The sequence below is a fragment of the Ptychodera flava genome, chromosome 17, assembly GCF_041260155.1.
Source record: "Ptychodera flava strain L36383 chromosome 17, AS_Pfla_20210202, whole genome shotgun sequence".
NCBI lineage: Eukaryota > Metazoa > Hemichordata > Enteropneusta > Ptychoderidae > Ptychodera > Ptychodera flava.
Genome location: NC_091944.1, coordinates 26723387 through 26742015, shown reverse-complemented (window position 1 = coordinate 26742015; position 18629 = coordinate 26723387). Strand labels below are relative to the sequence as shown.

The following is an 18629-nucleotide window of genomic DNA, read 5'->3' as shown; positions in this document are numbered from 1 at the left end:
ATATTCTGGTATAGTGTAGTATCGATATTACAGTCCCCCCAAACGCCGGTGAATATCGGCGGTTACACAGACGCGGCTTCCCATGGGACAACCGCAGTTCATTCTATCGTCTAGTCCCGAAATCGTCGATATGTCAAACTTCGATACTAGATTGTAAATATCCGTTATTTAAAAATTGTGCAAAGTCGCACCTTCCTGTGAGTCGAGAGACACTTGAGATTTTGAACGACGTGATCAGTCGTGTGTCATTGTCATGGCATTAATTTCAATAACGATAATCGCCCGATGGGATTGTCTCAAGTTTAAAAGCTTTACAAGAAAGTGTTTTTTTCAGTCCTGACAGTGTATAACCTAATCATGGCGATGACTGATGTTTTAATATTTCTGCCTGTCGCACATATAGCGTTCGATTTCATTTTGACAAGCACTTTGAATGTGCGATCCCTGCCCGATCAGTCAGTCGCCGATTTTTAAAATCAGCCAGACATTATATTCTTAAAGAAACTCAACGATGTAAAGATTACAAAATGCCTCATTCAAATTTTTACGGTGTTTGACAATTTTTTCCGTCAGGGACGTCATGTACTTTAATAGCCGTTCGCTCATATCGTGAACCTTCGATCGATGCTGTAGCTCCATGCATGCTCATACACAGGGCTGCGCCGTTTACACTTCAGTGGAGATCGTATCGCGCTTTTAGAAGTGACTTTGATCACAAGTCTTCATTCGATCAAGGTGAATTTAGTACTGTTTTTCGCAAGTCTCAACCCTCAAATACGCTCTCACTTCGATTGTGAGAGCCCTCACTTCAGGCCCTCACATTTGCTCGCACTTCGATTGTGAGAGCACTCACTTCAAGCCCTCACATTCGCTCGCACTTTGATTGTGCTAGCCCTCACTTTGGCCCCGCACTTGTCGATTTCCGGCACCCTTACATACCTGCTTTATGGCATTAATCTACTGAAAAAAAACCTTGTATAAGCAGCACTCTTTTTTAGCCGGATGAGAATTTGAATTGAATTTAATAGTTGGTTTTCAGTTTAGCTAAGACACATCGACCATTGTTAATGTAGGGAAATATGCTGAATTAGATGTACATCTGAATCTAGCTATTAAAATTGGGTAAAACCAATGCTTGCTGAAACGACATGATTAACAGTATATGATGGGCAGTTTGAAGTCCCATGAATGTTGCCAAAAGCCCTGCAATTCTACAACTCCCATGAAAACACCCCTCAACACCACCCCAACACCCCCATTCTGATCTGTTTGCATGCTGTTACACAGCACACACAATAACGCCACTAATACATCCTTTTGAATCTTTTAATCGTAAAGTTAACTTTTTAAACCTTTTATGTAAAGTAAATTCTGATCACACATCAAGGCATGATGCAATTCTAATGATAAATGAACAAGGATGCTTGCTCCTCTACCTTGTGCGTGACATCAACCTTAAAGCAGTTGGATCTCACTTTAATAAAATCCCAGTTTGCTGCATCTCGTATCTCCTCTCAGCAAAAACCCTTTGCATTCAAATACAGCAAAGAATGGGGCAAAACAATATGACAGTCACAACACAATATTATAGGATTTCTAAAGTCAAGTACCTAGCCTTGGTTTTTGACCTGTCAATGACAAAAGATATTTTGGAGGCTAACCATACAATACTGGACTTGGCTTTTCTTGGTTCTTCCAGATTCAAGGCCATGTCATCAGCATTCTCTTTGTGCTACCTAATTACATAGCAATGGGTTTGTACTTGAGTATCAGTGATAACAGTAAACATAGGGCCAAAGTCCCTGAAGCTACTATAGACATGGATACAAATTAAGTATTTCCTGACTGTATGAAATTATCTCACTAAGGTCATCCTAGGGACTTGTAAACCAAATATTAAAGCTGTTTGACCAGCGTTTTGAAAAAACAAGCGACTCAACAGTTGACAGAGCTCTGCTGTGTTATGTAGAGAATAACTTTTTGTGACACCTGTATTGATGAAGAAGGTGGATATCTTTGATAGCTCATTTCAGGATGGAAAAAACAATTCCGTAAAAATACAGATTTGCATATTTCATCACAATTTTAACAAATCTAAGTTGGGTTATCCCTAGGGACCTGTATACCAAATAACAAAGCTGTCTGACCAGTGGGTATGAAGAAGAAGATTTTTTACCAAAAACGCCTTTTTTGGCGCTAATTTGCATATTTTCAACAATATCAAAAAATTAATAAAAATCGTTTCTCAAAATCATATATTTTATCCACACAACAAATACCAAATCAGTAAGTACTGCAGTTCTCTAGATATTTGAGTGGACGGACGCCTCACAAATGGACATACATAATACATACATACATACATACATACTGACAGTGCACGCCGGACAGATACCCATCCCAATAGCTTCTATAAGACTATATTAGTCTATAGTAGCTAATAAACGAGAGTTAATTACATTCTAATTAAAGTAAACAAGACTTGCTTAAATCAAGATTTTCGTCATAAAAAAACAGCATATCTGTAAGGTTATAAAGAATCTTAGCTGGTTATTTTATCAGTATTTTCATCCAATTAACCAAGCACATTTTAACTTTCAAATTAACATTGTAAGTAAGTTCTGTTGAATAAGTTGAGACTGTACGTACTCAGAGAAAGCACACTGAAGAGACAAATGTTTGAAACTTAAGAAGTTCAAGGTCATCAAAAGCATCATGTAACACTTTCATTGCACTGTTTACACAGATTGCATATTGCTATAAATAGCACATGAGGAATCTTACAGCCCAGCTTTACCATAAAAACCCTATCACTTTGACCACTCTTTTAATTGACCACTCTATTTTTTTCCTCAAAAAGTAATTTTATTTTATCCTTACCAAGTCAACCATAAATGGAAATTAGAACTTTATCTCTATTTATTTGACCACCCTATCATGACACTATTATGAGCAATTTCTTTTAGATAACATACAGGGCACAATAAATGACGGTTCAGAATATGTCAAAGTTGGGATTCAGGAAAGTTGTTTCAATCCTCCAAGATGGTAAGCATTTCACTATGAACTGTCAAAAAAAGTTGAACTTTCTGATAATTCTAAAATTATTTTGGCTTTGATGATTTCCTAATTAATTCAATTATTTAAAATCACATTAATTATTTCTTTCTGGGTGAATTGATAGGGTTTATACAGTACAAGAATTGCATACAATGTAAGTCAAATTTTGACCAAAAATGAAAAAAAATTCCTTAAAAATACACATTTGCATATTTCATCACAATTTTAACAAATCTAAGTTGGGTTATCCCTAGGGACCTGTATACCAAATAACAAAGCTGTCTGACCAGTGGTTATGAAGAAGAAGATTTTTTACCAAAAACGCCTTTTTTGGCATTAATTTGCCTATTTTCAACAATATCAAAAAATTAAAAAAATAGTTTCTCAAAATCATATTTTTCATCTACACAACAAATATCAAATCAGTAAATACTGCGGTTCTCAAGATATTTGAGTGGACGGACGCCTCACAAACGGACATACATACATACATACATACATACATACATACATACATACAGACTGACGACGGACGCCGGACGGATACCCATCCCAATAGCTTCTATAGACTATAGTCTATAGTACTAATAAAACTACTTTGTTTAAACACCCTGCTATTATAGTGTCTTCCTCATACCTCGGAGTACATGCTGGTTTTTGAAACAATAGAGAACATTTACAACCAAAGTGTCTGATGTATGCGGCTGATACAACATCTGGTACACAGTCATTGTCAAATTTGCCCTGTTCTGCCACACAGAGTTTAACCATGACTCCAATCAAGATGGCATCACAGCATGTTGTAATTTGATTTCCATTTTTAAACCAAAGACTTGAATAAATATTCCTCATATCATAATGAGGTTGTGTAGTACTATGTTCATGTACGCAATGTACAGAAAGCTGCAACTGAAAGACAACCAAAGGGTAATTGCATACCAGATTCTTATGAAAACTTATAATCTATAGAAAATAGAATGTTGTATCTTTCAAGTCTGAGTATTTCTGATCAAAGTTTTGTTCATTTCTTCGTAAAGTTCTTTGATTTCTTTCATTTTTTGTTCATGTTCTTTGTCGACCGCTGAACTTTTATCTCCCTGTTTCTTTGTGAACTCGGACCACTGCTTCTGTCTCTCTTCCTTCTTCTTTTTCAATGGATCATTCTGTCAGTGGTGAAAAAAAAGACAAAATATGCTTTTACAATGTTGTGTCTACCAGAACAATGGTAACTTAAGAGGACCAGTACTTGTAACTCTTGAAGAATTTTTCAATATTTGTGTGTTGCATGTCAATTGCAAGTTATTTTTCTACTACCCAAAATAACTGAAACACCGTCCATATGTATGAAATGTATTGTTATAATTCTAGTCCAGACCAGAATTCACTTGTCAACAGTAACAATGCAGTCCACACATGTACAGGCTGAGTTGACAAGCTGAATACTGTGGATCTCAACATGCTTTGGGGAGTAGAACAAGAAACTGTTGTTGATTCAAAAAAAAGAATACTTCTCAATCACCATATGATAAATGTGATCTTTGATATCACTGACACAAATTTGCAGTCCAACGTAAAATTTGTCTATTTGTGATGATTTTGACTCCAAGTAACTAATCATCTTTATTAAAACCAGAAATACTTCTGATTGAACTACCTAATAATGCTTTATTCTTTATTAAAACGAGAAACATTTCTGATTAACCCTTTTCCTGCCAGACAGTAATAACTGTATCACTTCCCCATCAGCCAAGTCAGTAAAAAGCGATATTGAGCCAAAACATGACATATTTTCACCCCACTTGGCTTGGTATGTTATAGCATCCAGTGTTCTCCCAGGATTTTGTTAAAAGAGGTGAAGACGTGGTGCGAAGCACCACAAGCGACCGCGTAAGCGGTCGCGGGGGGAGGTCAGGGTGTCCCCCCTCCTGCCATTGGAGCTTTTGAAAAACAGAGATTAAAATCGTGTTATTTGGTGGCACTTGGGGAGTATTTTTTCAGATTTTTTTCATATAAAAAAGCTCAAAGGAAAAGAAATCTGAGACAGTGTTCCATAACTTTTATTCCAGTTCACTGATTTCAATGAAGATTATATTTTTTGAAAACGAAAACATAGCGACAGACATGCATTTATTCATCGATGTCAAAATTATCACCATAACACTTACGCTTATGTGTTCTCAGCCTGATACACGTACACGTCCGACCGAGTCTAACAATAGGTCGTTTTGCTTTGGGAAGGAATACACAAGCGAAATTCTAACCTCCTATAAAACTTCAGAGTACTCTGCTGTCCTTGGTTACCCTCAAGTTCCTAGGCATGTTTATACAGCTAAGTCGGTTACCTAATGCACGGCCCCTATGGAGGGACCGACCGTGGCTAACGTTACGGCCTGTGCCATGCAAATATGGCTGCCATCAATCACCGTCCCTCCACCCGCGAGGGAGGAGGGATGGTGCATCAATGAATGAGTTGCACATGGGCTTATGATCTCGGATGACATCACAAACTCGCGAGATTTGCAAGATCGATGAGAATTACGTTTGCAGCCTGCAGGATTGACGCTCAAGCTTGCATTTTGCTTGTAAATCACTGTCAACTTTTTTCCCCCGTACATTGTTTTATTTTTCAAAAAAATAAATCTTTTTCATTTCTGGCAAGGGGGCGCTCGGAATTTACAAGAGGGCGCCACGCCCCTGTTACCTTATTCAGGGAGAACACTGGCATCTTTTGTCCAAAAAAAAATCAAGTTTACAGTATTTATGTTTTCAACAGCCTTCAAATGTACAGTATTATGTTAAAATACATCGTATGGAATACGTTGTGTTTCATTAATTTTAACCATCTTGACCTGATGGTGAAATATGGACTTGGCAGGAAAAGGGTTTCTGATTAAACAATCTCCACTTGACAGTTTCAGCATCACTGATAATGAAGACTTACCGCCTTTCGTTGTTCTTCTCTCACAAGAATTCTGGCACACATTCTATTTGCACCATTCACTGCAAAGAAAAATATAGTTAATATAAAATTCTAAAATAAACCAGCATTCAAATTAATAGTCACACTGTCTTTAATATCTATATGAAATCACTGTTTGCAGTTTTGAATTCTCGAATTATTCTGTCATGACTGCAGGTGAAATTTTCACTTCAACAACTTCAAAAGTGCCCAGCTACTCATGATGGGCTACTGATGAAATGCTAAATGCAAACTCAATGAACCATGTATCTGCTTGACACTAGACTTTGGGCTGGTTGTTTAGCCTGGAGGTCTGACTGAAATCTGAAACTAAGTGAGTAGTTTGAACTTGCCAGCGTACTTACATCTGTTGTTAGAAGTAAATGTTAAAAGTGTTGGTGTAGAGCACCTTGACCTACATGTTCTCACTTGTAACAACTGCCAGCCTATTACGAAAAGGAAACAGTAAATACCACAGGGAACCCACAAATCTGGTTACTGTTGTTGTTTGAGTTTTTGTTTATGTTTATATTTGTCGTGTTGTTGTTGTTGTCGTTGACCAATAAAATTTGACGAACATACTATTTTGTTGTTGCTTTGGTATATTATATGAAGAGGGGGTACGTTGGGAGAGAGCTGCATTGGGTCAAATAATGATTGTGTCCTTGTAATGTTTCTTATGACATTTTCATCACGTTTGAAAACAACAACACAACACTTATGTTCATTGAATTTTATTGGTCGACAACATCAACAACAATACAACTAATATAACCATAAACAACAATACAAACAATGACAACAACCAGGTTTCTGGGTTCCCTGTGGTAAATACTACTGCAATGCTGGACAATTGGAGTGATGAAAACATGAAGTAAACAGAAGCTTACACTTTTCTTTGATGTCTGGGAGTTGTTCTTCCATGAGTGCCACATTTTCTGGGATAAATCTTTCATTGGTGTCTGTTAACTGATTCAGTATCTTCTTGAGTCTATCATATTCTCGGTCATTTCTCCTTGTCTGCAGACAATGACAAAGAGAAAGATTTCAAGTCTTTACACCAGCCATTCATGACATGGTTAGTACCAACCAAATATGAAATAGTTTAGGAATAGCACCACTCTAACATTGCCGATAAATGTTACAATATTGCTAAGCAGTCATCATAGGTCACTATTTTTGTCATTTATCACAATATTTGAGAAATCATTTACACGTGGCTCTACCGGTATATCTGGATACAATTACGGTTGAAAAACATAATTTTCAGAACAGTTGCAGCAAGCTATGACATAATTTCTCAGTGCAGCCAAAGATACATGCTAATGCCATGTGACATCACTCACACATAACAAACCATCAATTCTAGCACATTACACAGCAAGGCTAACCGTAAGATACATTGTGTTCTGGATTTCATGCATAAACCCCTCAGAGGGATAGCCAAATAGAGATCCTTCATTAGGGTTTAGCATAGGTCTGTCAATACAAATCTCTGCAAATTGCACTTTAAGGTTCACACAGCCAAACATGCAATAACTACAGGTACATTCTAGACAACTGAGGTTGTGCTTTCATAGACACACAAAATAACATTAAAATTTTCTTTTCCCATGTTGTTTGTTTTTAAAGAATGGCAGTTCAGAACTTATTAAGTTAGTCAAGGCTTTTTGTATTCATTCGACACATTTTATTGTATCACCTCAAATTCTTTTACAAAGAACTTCAGTTCACCCTGCAGTATTGGTCTGTGATCTAGCAATCTTGAATGAATCTGCCCAGCATCTGTAAAAGTGACAAATACATTGGAATTATAAAACCTGTTATCTTTAGGCTTATCCAGTTACAAAATGATAACCAATAATATATTTATGTTGGTAATGAAATACATGGATGACAATAGTTATCACTCACAAAATGGAAAAAGAGTGGTTGCTTTACTGATACACTTTCGGCAATCTGGAGAAATGATACATGTATCTCTTACTTGTAAAGGGCTATCGCTTGATGGGATGTGTCAATGAATGCTCTATTTAAAATTGTTGCACACAGGTCTCAAAGCCTGTATATGTGTAATGTCTGGTGTTTAGTTGTTGACAACTGAATTTTATTGTGGACTGGAATTTATTTGTCAACAAGAACATCTCATCTTGTATGTACACACCGAGTTTTCCTTATCCATAATCCATACATCTATCAGTATACTTCAGGGGAAGAATTAGATAGTGTACAGGTTTTATAAGTTAGAAACATTGTTTCTGAATAATACGTCATTGATATCATCTCAACTGTCGATGGTGTTTATAGTATGGCCCTGTGATTGCTCAAAGACCCACTGCCCTGCTACTATGTTTCTACAGCACGGGTGCCTAGGCTGTGCTGAGTTTTTACGCTGATTTCTGACCATTACCCAGATCTCGACACACCAAAGTAACACGATACACTTGCAGCGAAGGCGCAAAGACGCGATGAAAATAAATCATTAAATGATTCCACGTTTTTGTGGAGCCTTGAGGGACTGTAGTTTTGCGAAACGTCACTATTTCCAATGCGCCACTCCCCCATGGCTAAGACTACAGGGTCATCGTTATTACGCTAGAAGTTCGACGTCGGCTGTGAACACATGGACCATGGAGCTACAGATAGGTAATTACAATAGAATCAAACCTTTTATGATATTTTCGACCATTTTTGAGTACTAAGTCCCGTACGGTCTTCTATTTCAGGAAGCAGAAGTTACTCTGGAGATCTGGATCCGTCGACGGCTCGATGTCACCTCTAACCCGGAAGTATTAGACTACAGATACGTCTATGTATACATATTTTCGATTGGCCAGAATTAACTGTGTTTTAGAAATATAGCCAATCGTGTTTCTTTTAATAGATCTGCATACAATAACATAGAAGCATGGTTGACGTCGGCGAAGACCAAGATGCAATCGAGAAATGGATGCGAAAATCACTGGAAATGGTAAATAATAAATAATTTCTTATACATTTGTTGGAAACTTCAGCGCCAGAAATCTTGTCCTCATACTCTAGTCTCCGATATGTCCGATCTGCTATAGATCCGTGTCCAGCTTCAGAGAATAACTCGACGGATCGAGCTTGATGATTCTGAATGTGCAAAATTGTTTGTTTTGAAAAAAAAGAAATCGCTGAAATAAAGAACCCAGAACCATATTTTTGTTCGCTCCAGGCAGAGGAAGCTCTATCCAAAGGAGAGGTGCCCGTAGGTTGTCTAATGGTTTATGAAAATCAAATCATTGGTAAAGGAAGAAATTGTGTCAATGAGACAAAAAATGTAAGTACTGTTATACTATGTTATAGACAGAGGAGGCATTCTTCCACTATGTATCTGATCATGAATAATTTACAAGTATGCACATCTGACAAATCAAACTTAAAAAAATGATGCAGTTTTTTTATGCAAGACCATCAGATTTGTTTTGTCAACTTTGCAACACATATACTCATTCAGGTCAACAAATTTAAGTGTTCATAGATGTAGACTCCATATTACCAAATCTTAAAATTCTTGTACTATACAATTTTTTCGTGCTTCACTGACTGACAAATTTGAGTTGAAATAGTCAACATGTCATGTGTTCACTGTTGAAAAAATTTTAGTTTGGAGTATAATTCAGTTTTCAACAATATCATCGCACATTAAAGATTATCATATATGGTACCTACATTCTATGGGAGAAAGCGCCCTCAGATCCGTGCATTTTTTATGTATCACGCCCCGGGCCAGTGCCCAAATATGGGCAATCGCGTGCATTTCTGAACTACCTCAATTCTGGTTGCTATGCGCGTTGCTATCTGCAAATGTTCCATTCGTACACAAAGCCAGCGCGAGATTAGGAAAACCTCTGCTCGCTCAGATCATAGTGGTGCGTGGCGACAGTGGAGCTGCGCCGATGACATTGGCTTACTAGTATATTTCTAAATTCTAGTGAAATCCTGTGTCCACTAAGTTTGAGCCTTTTCAGTACAAATTACAATAAATTGACATCACGCTTTTGTCCTTCTTACACCTCGATTTCAGCCTGCATATCTGTTGGTCACGTACTAGTACGCATTTTGCTCTGCGCCGTCTAGAATTGTGCAGATAAACAAATGAGGTCATTATGTATGTCAATCCGCGACGGGAAGCGACCATTGGTTTTCTAAAAATTGAATCAAATGGCAATGAATTTTTGATATCGCATGCATTTTTATCTCCAAAACAATGCTGAACATTATGTCAACTACATGTTTATCATTCCATAAGGTATATGATAAAACCTTTACGGCCCTGATATGGCTTTTGCGGCCCTTGGTCGTACAGCGTACGGGCCCACGCTCGGGCCCTTCCGCTGTACGACCTTGGGCCGCAAAAGCCGTATCAGGGCCGTAAAGATCATAACGCACTGTGTTATAATTGGTAAAGCTTTACTTTGAATTTCAAGAATGATAAAAAACATGTACAGGAAAAGAATAAAAAAATGATGAAAATGCCATCAACATTACTGCTACCAATCCCAAAGTACCAAAGTACCATCCCATGTTTTAAATCTGTTTCAACAGTATTACAATGAAATGTTCATTTGGGTTTATAATTAGAGCCAAAAATGCATAAAATAATAGCCTCATAAGATCTGATGAAACGACAGAATATATAGTTCTGTAGAGGTAGATTCACGTCCATATTGTTGCATTACTACTAAGTCATGTACACTGGTAAACCCATTTTTGCAATACCTGTAATATCTGCAATGAGAAGACTATACCCATACCAGCATTATCTTACGTAGTTGTGCATTCTAAACCCATCACATATAATGTAATGCATGTTGTTTTCTCTCTAAACAAATAGGCAACAAGACACGCAGAAATGATTGCCATTGATGAAGTTCTCCAGTGGTGCCAGGAAAATAAAATTGACCATGGAGAAGTTTTCTCCAAAATTGTCTTGTATGTGACAGTTGAACCGTGCATTATGTGTGCTGGTGCACTCCGCTTATTAAGTATCCATGACAACCACTGTACATTTCATCATTTGACAACTCTATAAATATCAAGTTTATATGTTTGACCCTTATCCTGCCAAGTTCCCATGTCACCGTCAGGTCAAGTTCATAAAAAGCTGTGAGGCATAAAATGTGCCATATGTTGTATTTGAATAAAGAATTGAACATTGGAAGACTCCTGAAAACATAGATACTGTAAACATGATTTTTGCAGACTCAATGAGATTTGACATACCATATGTCAAGCAGGTGAAAATTCACACAGGTGGTTGCTCAGTGCAACTTTTTTACTTGGCGGATGGGGAAGTGACAGACAGGCCAGACATGTACATGGAAACATTACACTTTATATTGTATTTATTTTATCAAGATGAAAAATTTGTTCATTAAATTTCACCGAGATGTGTATCAGATGTATGAATATTACAATTACACCTCGTCTACACAAATCAGGCAAAATGCATCCATGAAGTTAGTTACCTGTGAGTGAAGATTTTGATCACTGACAGGAGTTAATACTCAGTACACCCTACTTTCGTAGCTATAATTGACGTAATGTAGCAAAGTTTCCAGCTATTCTGTTAATCAGTCATAATTATTGATGTATGTGATTTGCAGACATGTTTATGGAGCTGTCTAGTGTCCCTAGCTTTAGATTCAGCAGTATACATCTAGCTTATTGACTCTATAGGTGATCTGTTGTGTTTTCATTTCAGTGATCCCAGTTCCAAAAATGATTCTAAAATACATGAAATTGTGAAGTTTTAGATCAGAAATACAGAGAAAGCATCAAATGGATGGGCATGTTTTTGAAAAATAACGCATGATAAAAGGAATATATCGGTATATTTGGAAGTAACCAGGTTTAAATGTGAAGTCAGCAAGTATGATAGATAGATGAGGTTTTATTTTCAGGTTTTGTGAAGTAGTTCTATCTTTAACTGAAAACTCACCAGATATTCCACTTGTAGTGTATGGATGTGCAAATGAAAGATTTGGAGGATGTGGATCTGTGCTGTCAGTTCACCAGGATCAACTCCAGTCACATGGTACACCATTCAAGGTAAGTATATTTGGACTGGAAAGTTTATCAGATGATTTTTGTAGGACTATACACATCAAGGGGTATGTCCATCAACGGTTGATTCTTTGCAACGAATAATATCAATTTGATCAAAATCAGATGTACAAACTGGCTGTCTTTGCATAGTTTGTTGTAAGGCCGAACAAAACAAAATTATGCTGTAACTGTTCTGATAACCCTACCTACCCTATTTTTTTACCTGCCTGACCCCAAACTTTTTAGAGCTACATAAACACGGAAGTAAACAAACCTAAAATCAGCATTCGTTACTTTGCATTTGATTTTTGCTTGAACGAGGATGTCTTTTATGTTTTTGTTCCTTTTCTATGCATGATACATTTTTCTGGACATGTGGCCAGTGTTTGACTACCCTGAACCCTTGAAAAATGCATATTTAAAATAAAAATGTTTTGGAAAAAAAATTCCTGCCTACCTAACTACCCTGTTTTTGAAAACCATGTTATCGTAACAGTACAATTTATTTTTTTGGCCTATCTACAGTGTCAAGTAGAGAACTCCAGTCTTTGTACTATATATGATACATTTTTCTGGAAATGTTGTGGCCGAAGTTTTATTGCCCTGAAACCCTGAAAAAAGCATATTTAAAAATAAAAATATTTTTGAAAAAAATTTCCTGCCTGCCTACCTACCTCTACTTTGTTTTGAGAACCATGTTATCTGAACAGTACAATTTATTTTTTTGGCCTATCTACAGTGTCAAGTAGGGCACTCTGGTCTTTCTACATCTTACAAACTGTCAAGCATATATATACAGCAACCCAGTATCTTTCCTTGATTTTTGTACCAAAACAGTGATGGAGAGATCCCAGAAGCTAGAATACCAGTGGTACCACTAACTACCAAAGGCCAACTGAAAACTTTGTGGTTTCAGGACCCGTTGATATCAATGTACTTACTTTCAGTCTGAGGTTAAATCTTCTGACAATTCCATATTTTGTTCTATTTGTATTATACTTAGTGTATATCTGGCATTTTCGCTGAAGAGTCAGTACGTTTACTGAAAGAATTCTACAAAGGTCAAAACCCTAACGGTAAGGACAGAGATATTTATGCAAGGTTTATGTGGATAGAAAATGTAACTTCAGCCATAGTGTATGTCACTCTGTATTCTGTGCAGATCTGCAGAAATGATTTTATCAAGTCTGTATTTTATATCGAAATTCATCTTTAATTAATAGCACCAAGATATGCATACTAAGGAATTGAAACGGACTTGTGTTGTCAATTTAAAGAAAATTAAGAGTTTAATATCATCTACTTTTTTGCAAAGATAATGAAATTGATTTGCACATTTCAAAGGTTTTTTGAGCTGCAAAGCACAACAATACTAGGAAAGCTGTCAGAATCAGTCTGAACTCACTTCCATCTATCAATGTTTCTGTCCACAGTGAAAAAATAATGTATAGCATAGCACAGCATAGTAGACATTAGTTCAACTGATATGCTTAGTGATAATGTAAGCATCCCTGTATCTCGCATACACTCAGGTTGTAGACTGTTGACAGTCCTTTGTGCCTTTTCTGTCTCTTATTGGTGTAGTCTCTTGCAAATACGATGGTTTGGGAGGGGGGGAGTGCAAGCAAAGCACTGAAGACCGGAAGGCACAAGGGACTGTTGTCTTCTGCTGTGCCCTCAAGGACAACAACAGAGAAAACCCGTTGTAACCTAGCGCAGAGGAAATGATTGACAGGTGAAGTGGGTCGCAAATCACCAGTCACAGCATGGCCAGCAAATGTCTTCCTTTGGCTCCGCCCTTTTCTTGATGTCATATCTCATGAATAATTTATAGCAACCCAAGTCCTGCAACAGATAACAGTCCTTTGTGTCAACGTATGCTTTCGGAATGGCCAGCTCATGCCTTTGGCTCTGTGCTTTCGTTTCCTCCACCGTCATGTGCACAAGAGACTGTACCAATAAGAGACAGAAAAGGCACAAGGGACTGTTGACAGTCTAAGGTGTAAACCTTTCAATATATGCCCACAAGCAATAGTTTTTACTATATTAACAGCAATTTTTATTTTTTTCTGTTGTTTAATACTTCAAAATTATGCTTTTTTGTGTGGTGCAGGGAAAACAATTTGTTTAATATAATAATAATAATTTATTCATTTATAAAGCGACTAAATCCACACAAATAGTGTGATCAGAGACGCTGGGTAAAATACAATCAATTTTAAAAAGGTTACAAGAATTAAAAACAAAACAAAACAAAAAATACAATGAATGAGTTCAGTTAAAAGCAGAATTAAAAGAAATGTTTTAAGACTTGATTTAAAACTTGTCAGGCTTGGGGAGCGACGAACAGAACCTCAATTGGAAGATTGTTCCATAAAAAGGGGCGGCAATACTGAACGCACGATCCCCATATTTCTTTGTGCGCGACCTGCTTTGACACAGTTTAAATTGGTCAGCGGACCTTAGATTACGGGTTGGGACGTACAAATTAACCATGCTAGAAAGATAAGTTGGACCGAGTGAATGGATACATTTAAAGGTGAATATAAGAATCTTAAAAACAATACGTTGAGACACAGGCAGCCAATGCAACTGAAACAAAATCGGGGTGATATGCTCAGTGACTCTTGAGCGAGTTACAATTCTGGCAGCTACATTCTGGATACGTTGAAGGCGATCAATTGAATATTTCGGAAGACCATAAAGAAGCGAATTACATGAATCAATGCGTGATGTCACAAAAGCATGAATCAACTGTTCCGTGTCTGATCTAGAAAGATATTTGCGAATATTTGCAATGCGTCGTAAGTGAAAAATAGCTGAGCGGCAGATATTGTTGACATGAGGGTACATTGTAAGACCAGAATCCAGGATAACTCCAAGACTTTTTGCCTGACTTTGAGCAGGAATCAGGGTGTCACCGACCCGTATCCCCTGTATTCTATCATCCGAAGCATTACTAGAAGATGCAGAGAAAGTTACAAATTCAGTTTTATCATCATTCAAACAAAGGAAATTAGCAGACATCCAGGACCTAACTTGTGAAATACAAAGTTCAAGATTGCTAGCTGTCACAGAAGCTTCATTGATCTTAAAAGACATATATAATGAAGAACCATCGGCTTTAAAAATATACAGGCAACCATGACTTGCAACTAATTTCCCAAAAGAGTATATATATACATTAAATAGTATAGGGCCAAGAACGGACCCTTGTGGAACCCCGGTATCAATTTGACGGAAACATGATTTTGTGGAATCGATAATAACACACTGGCTACGGTTAGAAAGATATGAGCGGAACCAATTAAGCGCATTTCCTGAAACACCAAGAAGGTCTGACAGCCGACTTAATAAATATTATGATTAACGGTATCGAACGCTGGAAAGATCAAGTAAAACCAAAAATACATCATGTTTTGCATCAAGTGCTAACAATATGTCATTAGTAACCTTTAAGAGAGCAGTCTCTGTGCTGTGACCAGCTTTGTACGCAGATTGTAACGGATCACTCAGGGAATGACTAGCAATATGATTGGTCAGCCTAGTAGCAACTATGCGTTCTAATACCTTTGATAGGAATGTAAGAATCTCATGATCGAGAGATGGTTTCCTGAGAAGAGGTTTAACAACAGCGTGTTTAAAATCAGTGGGTACAATACCATCACGTAAAGAGTCATTGAAGAGCTCATTTATGTACGGTAGTAACACCTGTAGGATTTCTGGCTGCTTCAGGATCTTAGTAGGAATTGGATCTAGGCAACATGTGGACGAAGGAAATGACCGAATGGTACGCAAGACTTCCTCAGTGGTTGTTGGCATTAAAGATTCGAAGCGACACTCGGGTTTCAAATCGCAAATCGGTGACGAGCGTTGATGGTGAAGATCGTTGGATGACTAGCTCAAGTTCGAAACTAGAGACTTCACACGATGTAAAAAGAAATCTGCAAAGCGATTGGCGATTTCTGACGGGTTATCATGCTTCGGAAGATGAACAGATCTCCGAGGTTGCCGTTAACCGTTCAACGATATTTGAGCAAAGACAAACAATGTAACAAACCAAATAAATTTTACCATGGATATTTCAACATTATTTCATGCAGGTTTTTACACATTCATGGGACTGAATATGTATGGTACTCTAGGTTGGTTTTTTTCAGATTTTGTAAAAAGATTCTGTCTAATTTTACACTTTTGCCAGTAACTTTTTAACTTTCATTCCACAGCACCAAAGCCTAAAATCAAGCCACAGAAGAAAAGTGAGTCTGCACCATCCCAGACTTGTGAAAATAGGTGACATATATGCCAAGTACAGAAGATGAAATTTTACTCGTACCTTTTTTCATTGAAGAATTTTTTGTATTGAATTCCATCCTTTTTATCAATATAAACAATCAAGAATGGCAACATATGTAAAAACTATTATCAACTTTAATCTTACATTACTGTAGTGCTTAATTTCCCAGTCAATGTTCTAATAGAGTACAGAACAGTAAACAAGTCCAAAGAGCTCAAGCAAAACTAACAATTCCACAGGGTGCCGTTGCAGGCGCTCTGGGACTAAGTATTATTATCTTCAAGTGAATTTTTCCTTTATTATGACAGAGAAAGTTGGCATTTGAATACTTACATTTTAAGCATTTTTTAGCATTTTTGAACAAACCATGTATTTTGAAGGCCTCATCATTGGAAGACAAAAAATTGCTTGGTACAAATCCAATAGTTTCACTATAAGAATGGTACATCATGTGTTTCTTTCATGGGACAACACAGGATAATTCAAATCTGCCATTGTCAAGATTCGTTCAATGGCACAGAGTATCTGCTACATGGATGTTGTATTTCTGTTGTCTTCACTAGATGACCAGTACTTTCGGAAATTGCAGGAATTTTGAAACGTAAACTGTACATTCACATTTTCATTTGATTTTGTCACAAATGATTGTTTTATAATGCAGTAAAGGGCTATTTGTAAGGTTGGTAAAATTTACAGGTACTCTGAGAAAATTTCCAAGATATTTTGGTGCTACCGAATTACTAAATGCTGCTCAAGGACTGTGGACTTCTCATCGACTAGACTGGACTGTCACTTGCCACAATTCTGAATTAGTGTGGCATGGATAGGAAAAATTTTAGCTTTATTAAATATTTACCTTGAAATAGATTTTGTGATTGGTCAAGTGACACTGTTAATGGGCAATATGAAACTCAACATTTTGATACTCGTGGGTGATCACTCAATTTGGGCTGTTTGGTGGTTCACCCATGCACCAATGTACATAAAGCTACTTGATGTTGCTTCCATTGGAAACTTAAGCCAGTGACAATGTCATGACCAATTTGAAGATTGGGAAGTCTTCTGCAGTGTGAGTTTCAGTAATTGGATTCATGATGAACATGGAGAAGGCCCCGGTGTGCAGTTGGTAATTTGAAAATAATGACGAAGGTGTTACGACAGGGTTTACCATGATGATAGTCTGAGGACAATCTCCTGTGGCATTTTTACTTTCTGATTTTTCTAAGTGGCAGTGCTACTCAGATTTGCACATGGTGTTGCACGGCCTTGTAAGCTGTTGCCAAGGTGATGCAAGAATCCATCAGCAAGTCATCACTAACAGTACAGGTCACAAAACCAGCCATGGAAATGCAACCTAAATAGTTCTAAGGGATTGTCAACAGTCCCCTGTGACCATTGCCAATGACATTTTGCAGACATTTTGAATTTTTTTTATATTATTGTTTTATTGAATAATTCTTAATAAACCTACAAGGCATGTGTCAAGAGAATTATTTTACAATTTTAAAACAGGAATGCTTTTTTGATTTTTTAACTTACAATAAAAAACAAAGCACAGACATTTAATAGTGTGTTACTCTAAAAATTTCAACTACATCTGACTCAAAAAGTCAACTTTTCTGATATATTTTTCTCTCCAATATAAAGTTCTGGGTAACATGAGTGTTAAATAACGAAAACTTTTCAAACAATAAGGGCTGCTACAGCATACTGTATGCACGACAGCAAAATTGACGTCGTGTCATACTTTCTCAAACTTCAACCTTTCCCCCACCCCACGTCCATATGGAATGATCCAATCCAGTGGAGGAAAAGCATCTGGACCATCACACAGATGTTAGCAACTCAGGGGTGTACGATGAAACTCTATAGCTTCTTTTTACACTTTATACATAAATAATCTACACCAATGTGCAAAAACTTGCACAACACAAAATTACACATTTCAGCCATCTATCTACATTCAACATAGGGGAGTGAACATTGCTGCCCCAGGTGTACTTTTAATAATTAAATTGCCACTGAACACTGTATAGAACATTGGCTACTGGAGCAGTCTATACAGATAAATTAAAGGGAACAAACGCCTCAGAACATTAACAAAGTCCCCGCACCCCAATATTCTAACTGATCACTTTAGATAAGTCTTAAATGCCAATTGTGAAACATTTAGCTCTGAATGATATTATAGTATTTCACATTTTTTGTTATATTACCATAGACTTACATACTTTCCAA

At 37.1% G+C, this 18629-nt stretch overlaps 2 protein-coding genes and 1 long non-coding RNA gene across 3 annotated transcripts in view; 2 read left to right on the top strand and 1 right to left on the bottom strand.

The window, feature by feature from the left end:
- LOC139115917 (uncharacterized) overlaps positions 1-18629 on the top strand; it is a 214437-nt gene that overhangs the window by 193553 nt on the left and 2255 nt on the right. The gene's annotated exons all lie outside the window — the stretch shown is intronic.
- Positions 1313-8810, bottom strand: LOC139115916 (biogenesis of lysosome-related organelles complex 1 subunit 5-like). The gene is made up of 5 exons (XM_070678343.1): positions 8687-8810; positions 7722-7804; positions 6910-7039; positions 6002-6060; positions 1313-4223 (listed from the first exon to the last, which is right to left on the bottom strand). The coding sequence occupies exons 1-5, from the start codon at positions 8706-8708 to the stop codon at positions 4050-4052; spliced, it is 468 nt and encodes a 155-aa protein (XP_070534444.1). The 5' UTR covers positions 8709-8810; the 3' UTR covers positions 1313-4049.
- LOC139115915 (tRNA-specific adenosine deaminase 2-like) lies at positions 8835-18617 on the top strand. The gene is made up of 6 exons (XM_070678342.1): positions 8835-8990; positions 9219-9323; positions 10881-11031; positions 11991-12097; positions 13098-13170; positions 16321-18617. The coding sequence occupies exons 1-6, from the start codon at positions 8928-8930 to the stop codon at positions 16389-16391; spliced, it is 570 nt and encodes a 189-aa protein (XP_070534443.1). The 5' UTR covers positions 8835-8927; the 3' UTR covers positions 16392-18617.

What these genes read in the sequence shown, in the direction of transcription:
- LOC139115916 (XM_070678343.1), bottom strand. Translation starts at nt 8,708, where the DNA reads ATGGTCGAAAATATCATAAAAG. An exon ending in GGTCGAAAATATCATAAAAG is followed by an intron (nt 7,805 to 8,686) that starts GTTTGATTCTAT and finishes TCACTTTTACAG; the next exon opens with ATGCTGGGCAGATTCATTCA. An exon ending in TCTTTGTAAAAGAATTTGAG is followed by an intron (nt 7,040 to 7,721) that starts GTGATACAATAA and finishes CATTGTCTGCAG; the next exon opens with ACAAGGAGAAATGACCGAGA.
- LOC139115915 (XM_070678342.1), top strand. Translation starts at nt 8,928, where the DNA reads ATGGTTGACGTCGGCGAAGACCAAGATGCAATCGAGAAATGGATGCGA. An exon ending in TGCGAAAATCACTGGAAATG is followed by an intron (nt 8,991 to 9,218) that starts GTAAATAATAAA and finishes TGTTCGCTCCAG; the next exon opens with GCAGAGGAAGCTCTATCCAA. An exon ending in CACATGGTACACCATTCAAG is followed by an intron (nt 12,098 to 13,097) that starts GTAAGTATATTT and finishes TATTATACTTAG; the next exon opens with TGTATATCTGGCATTTTCGC.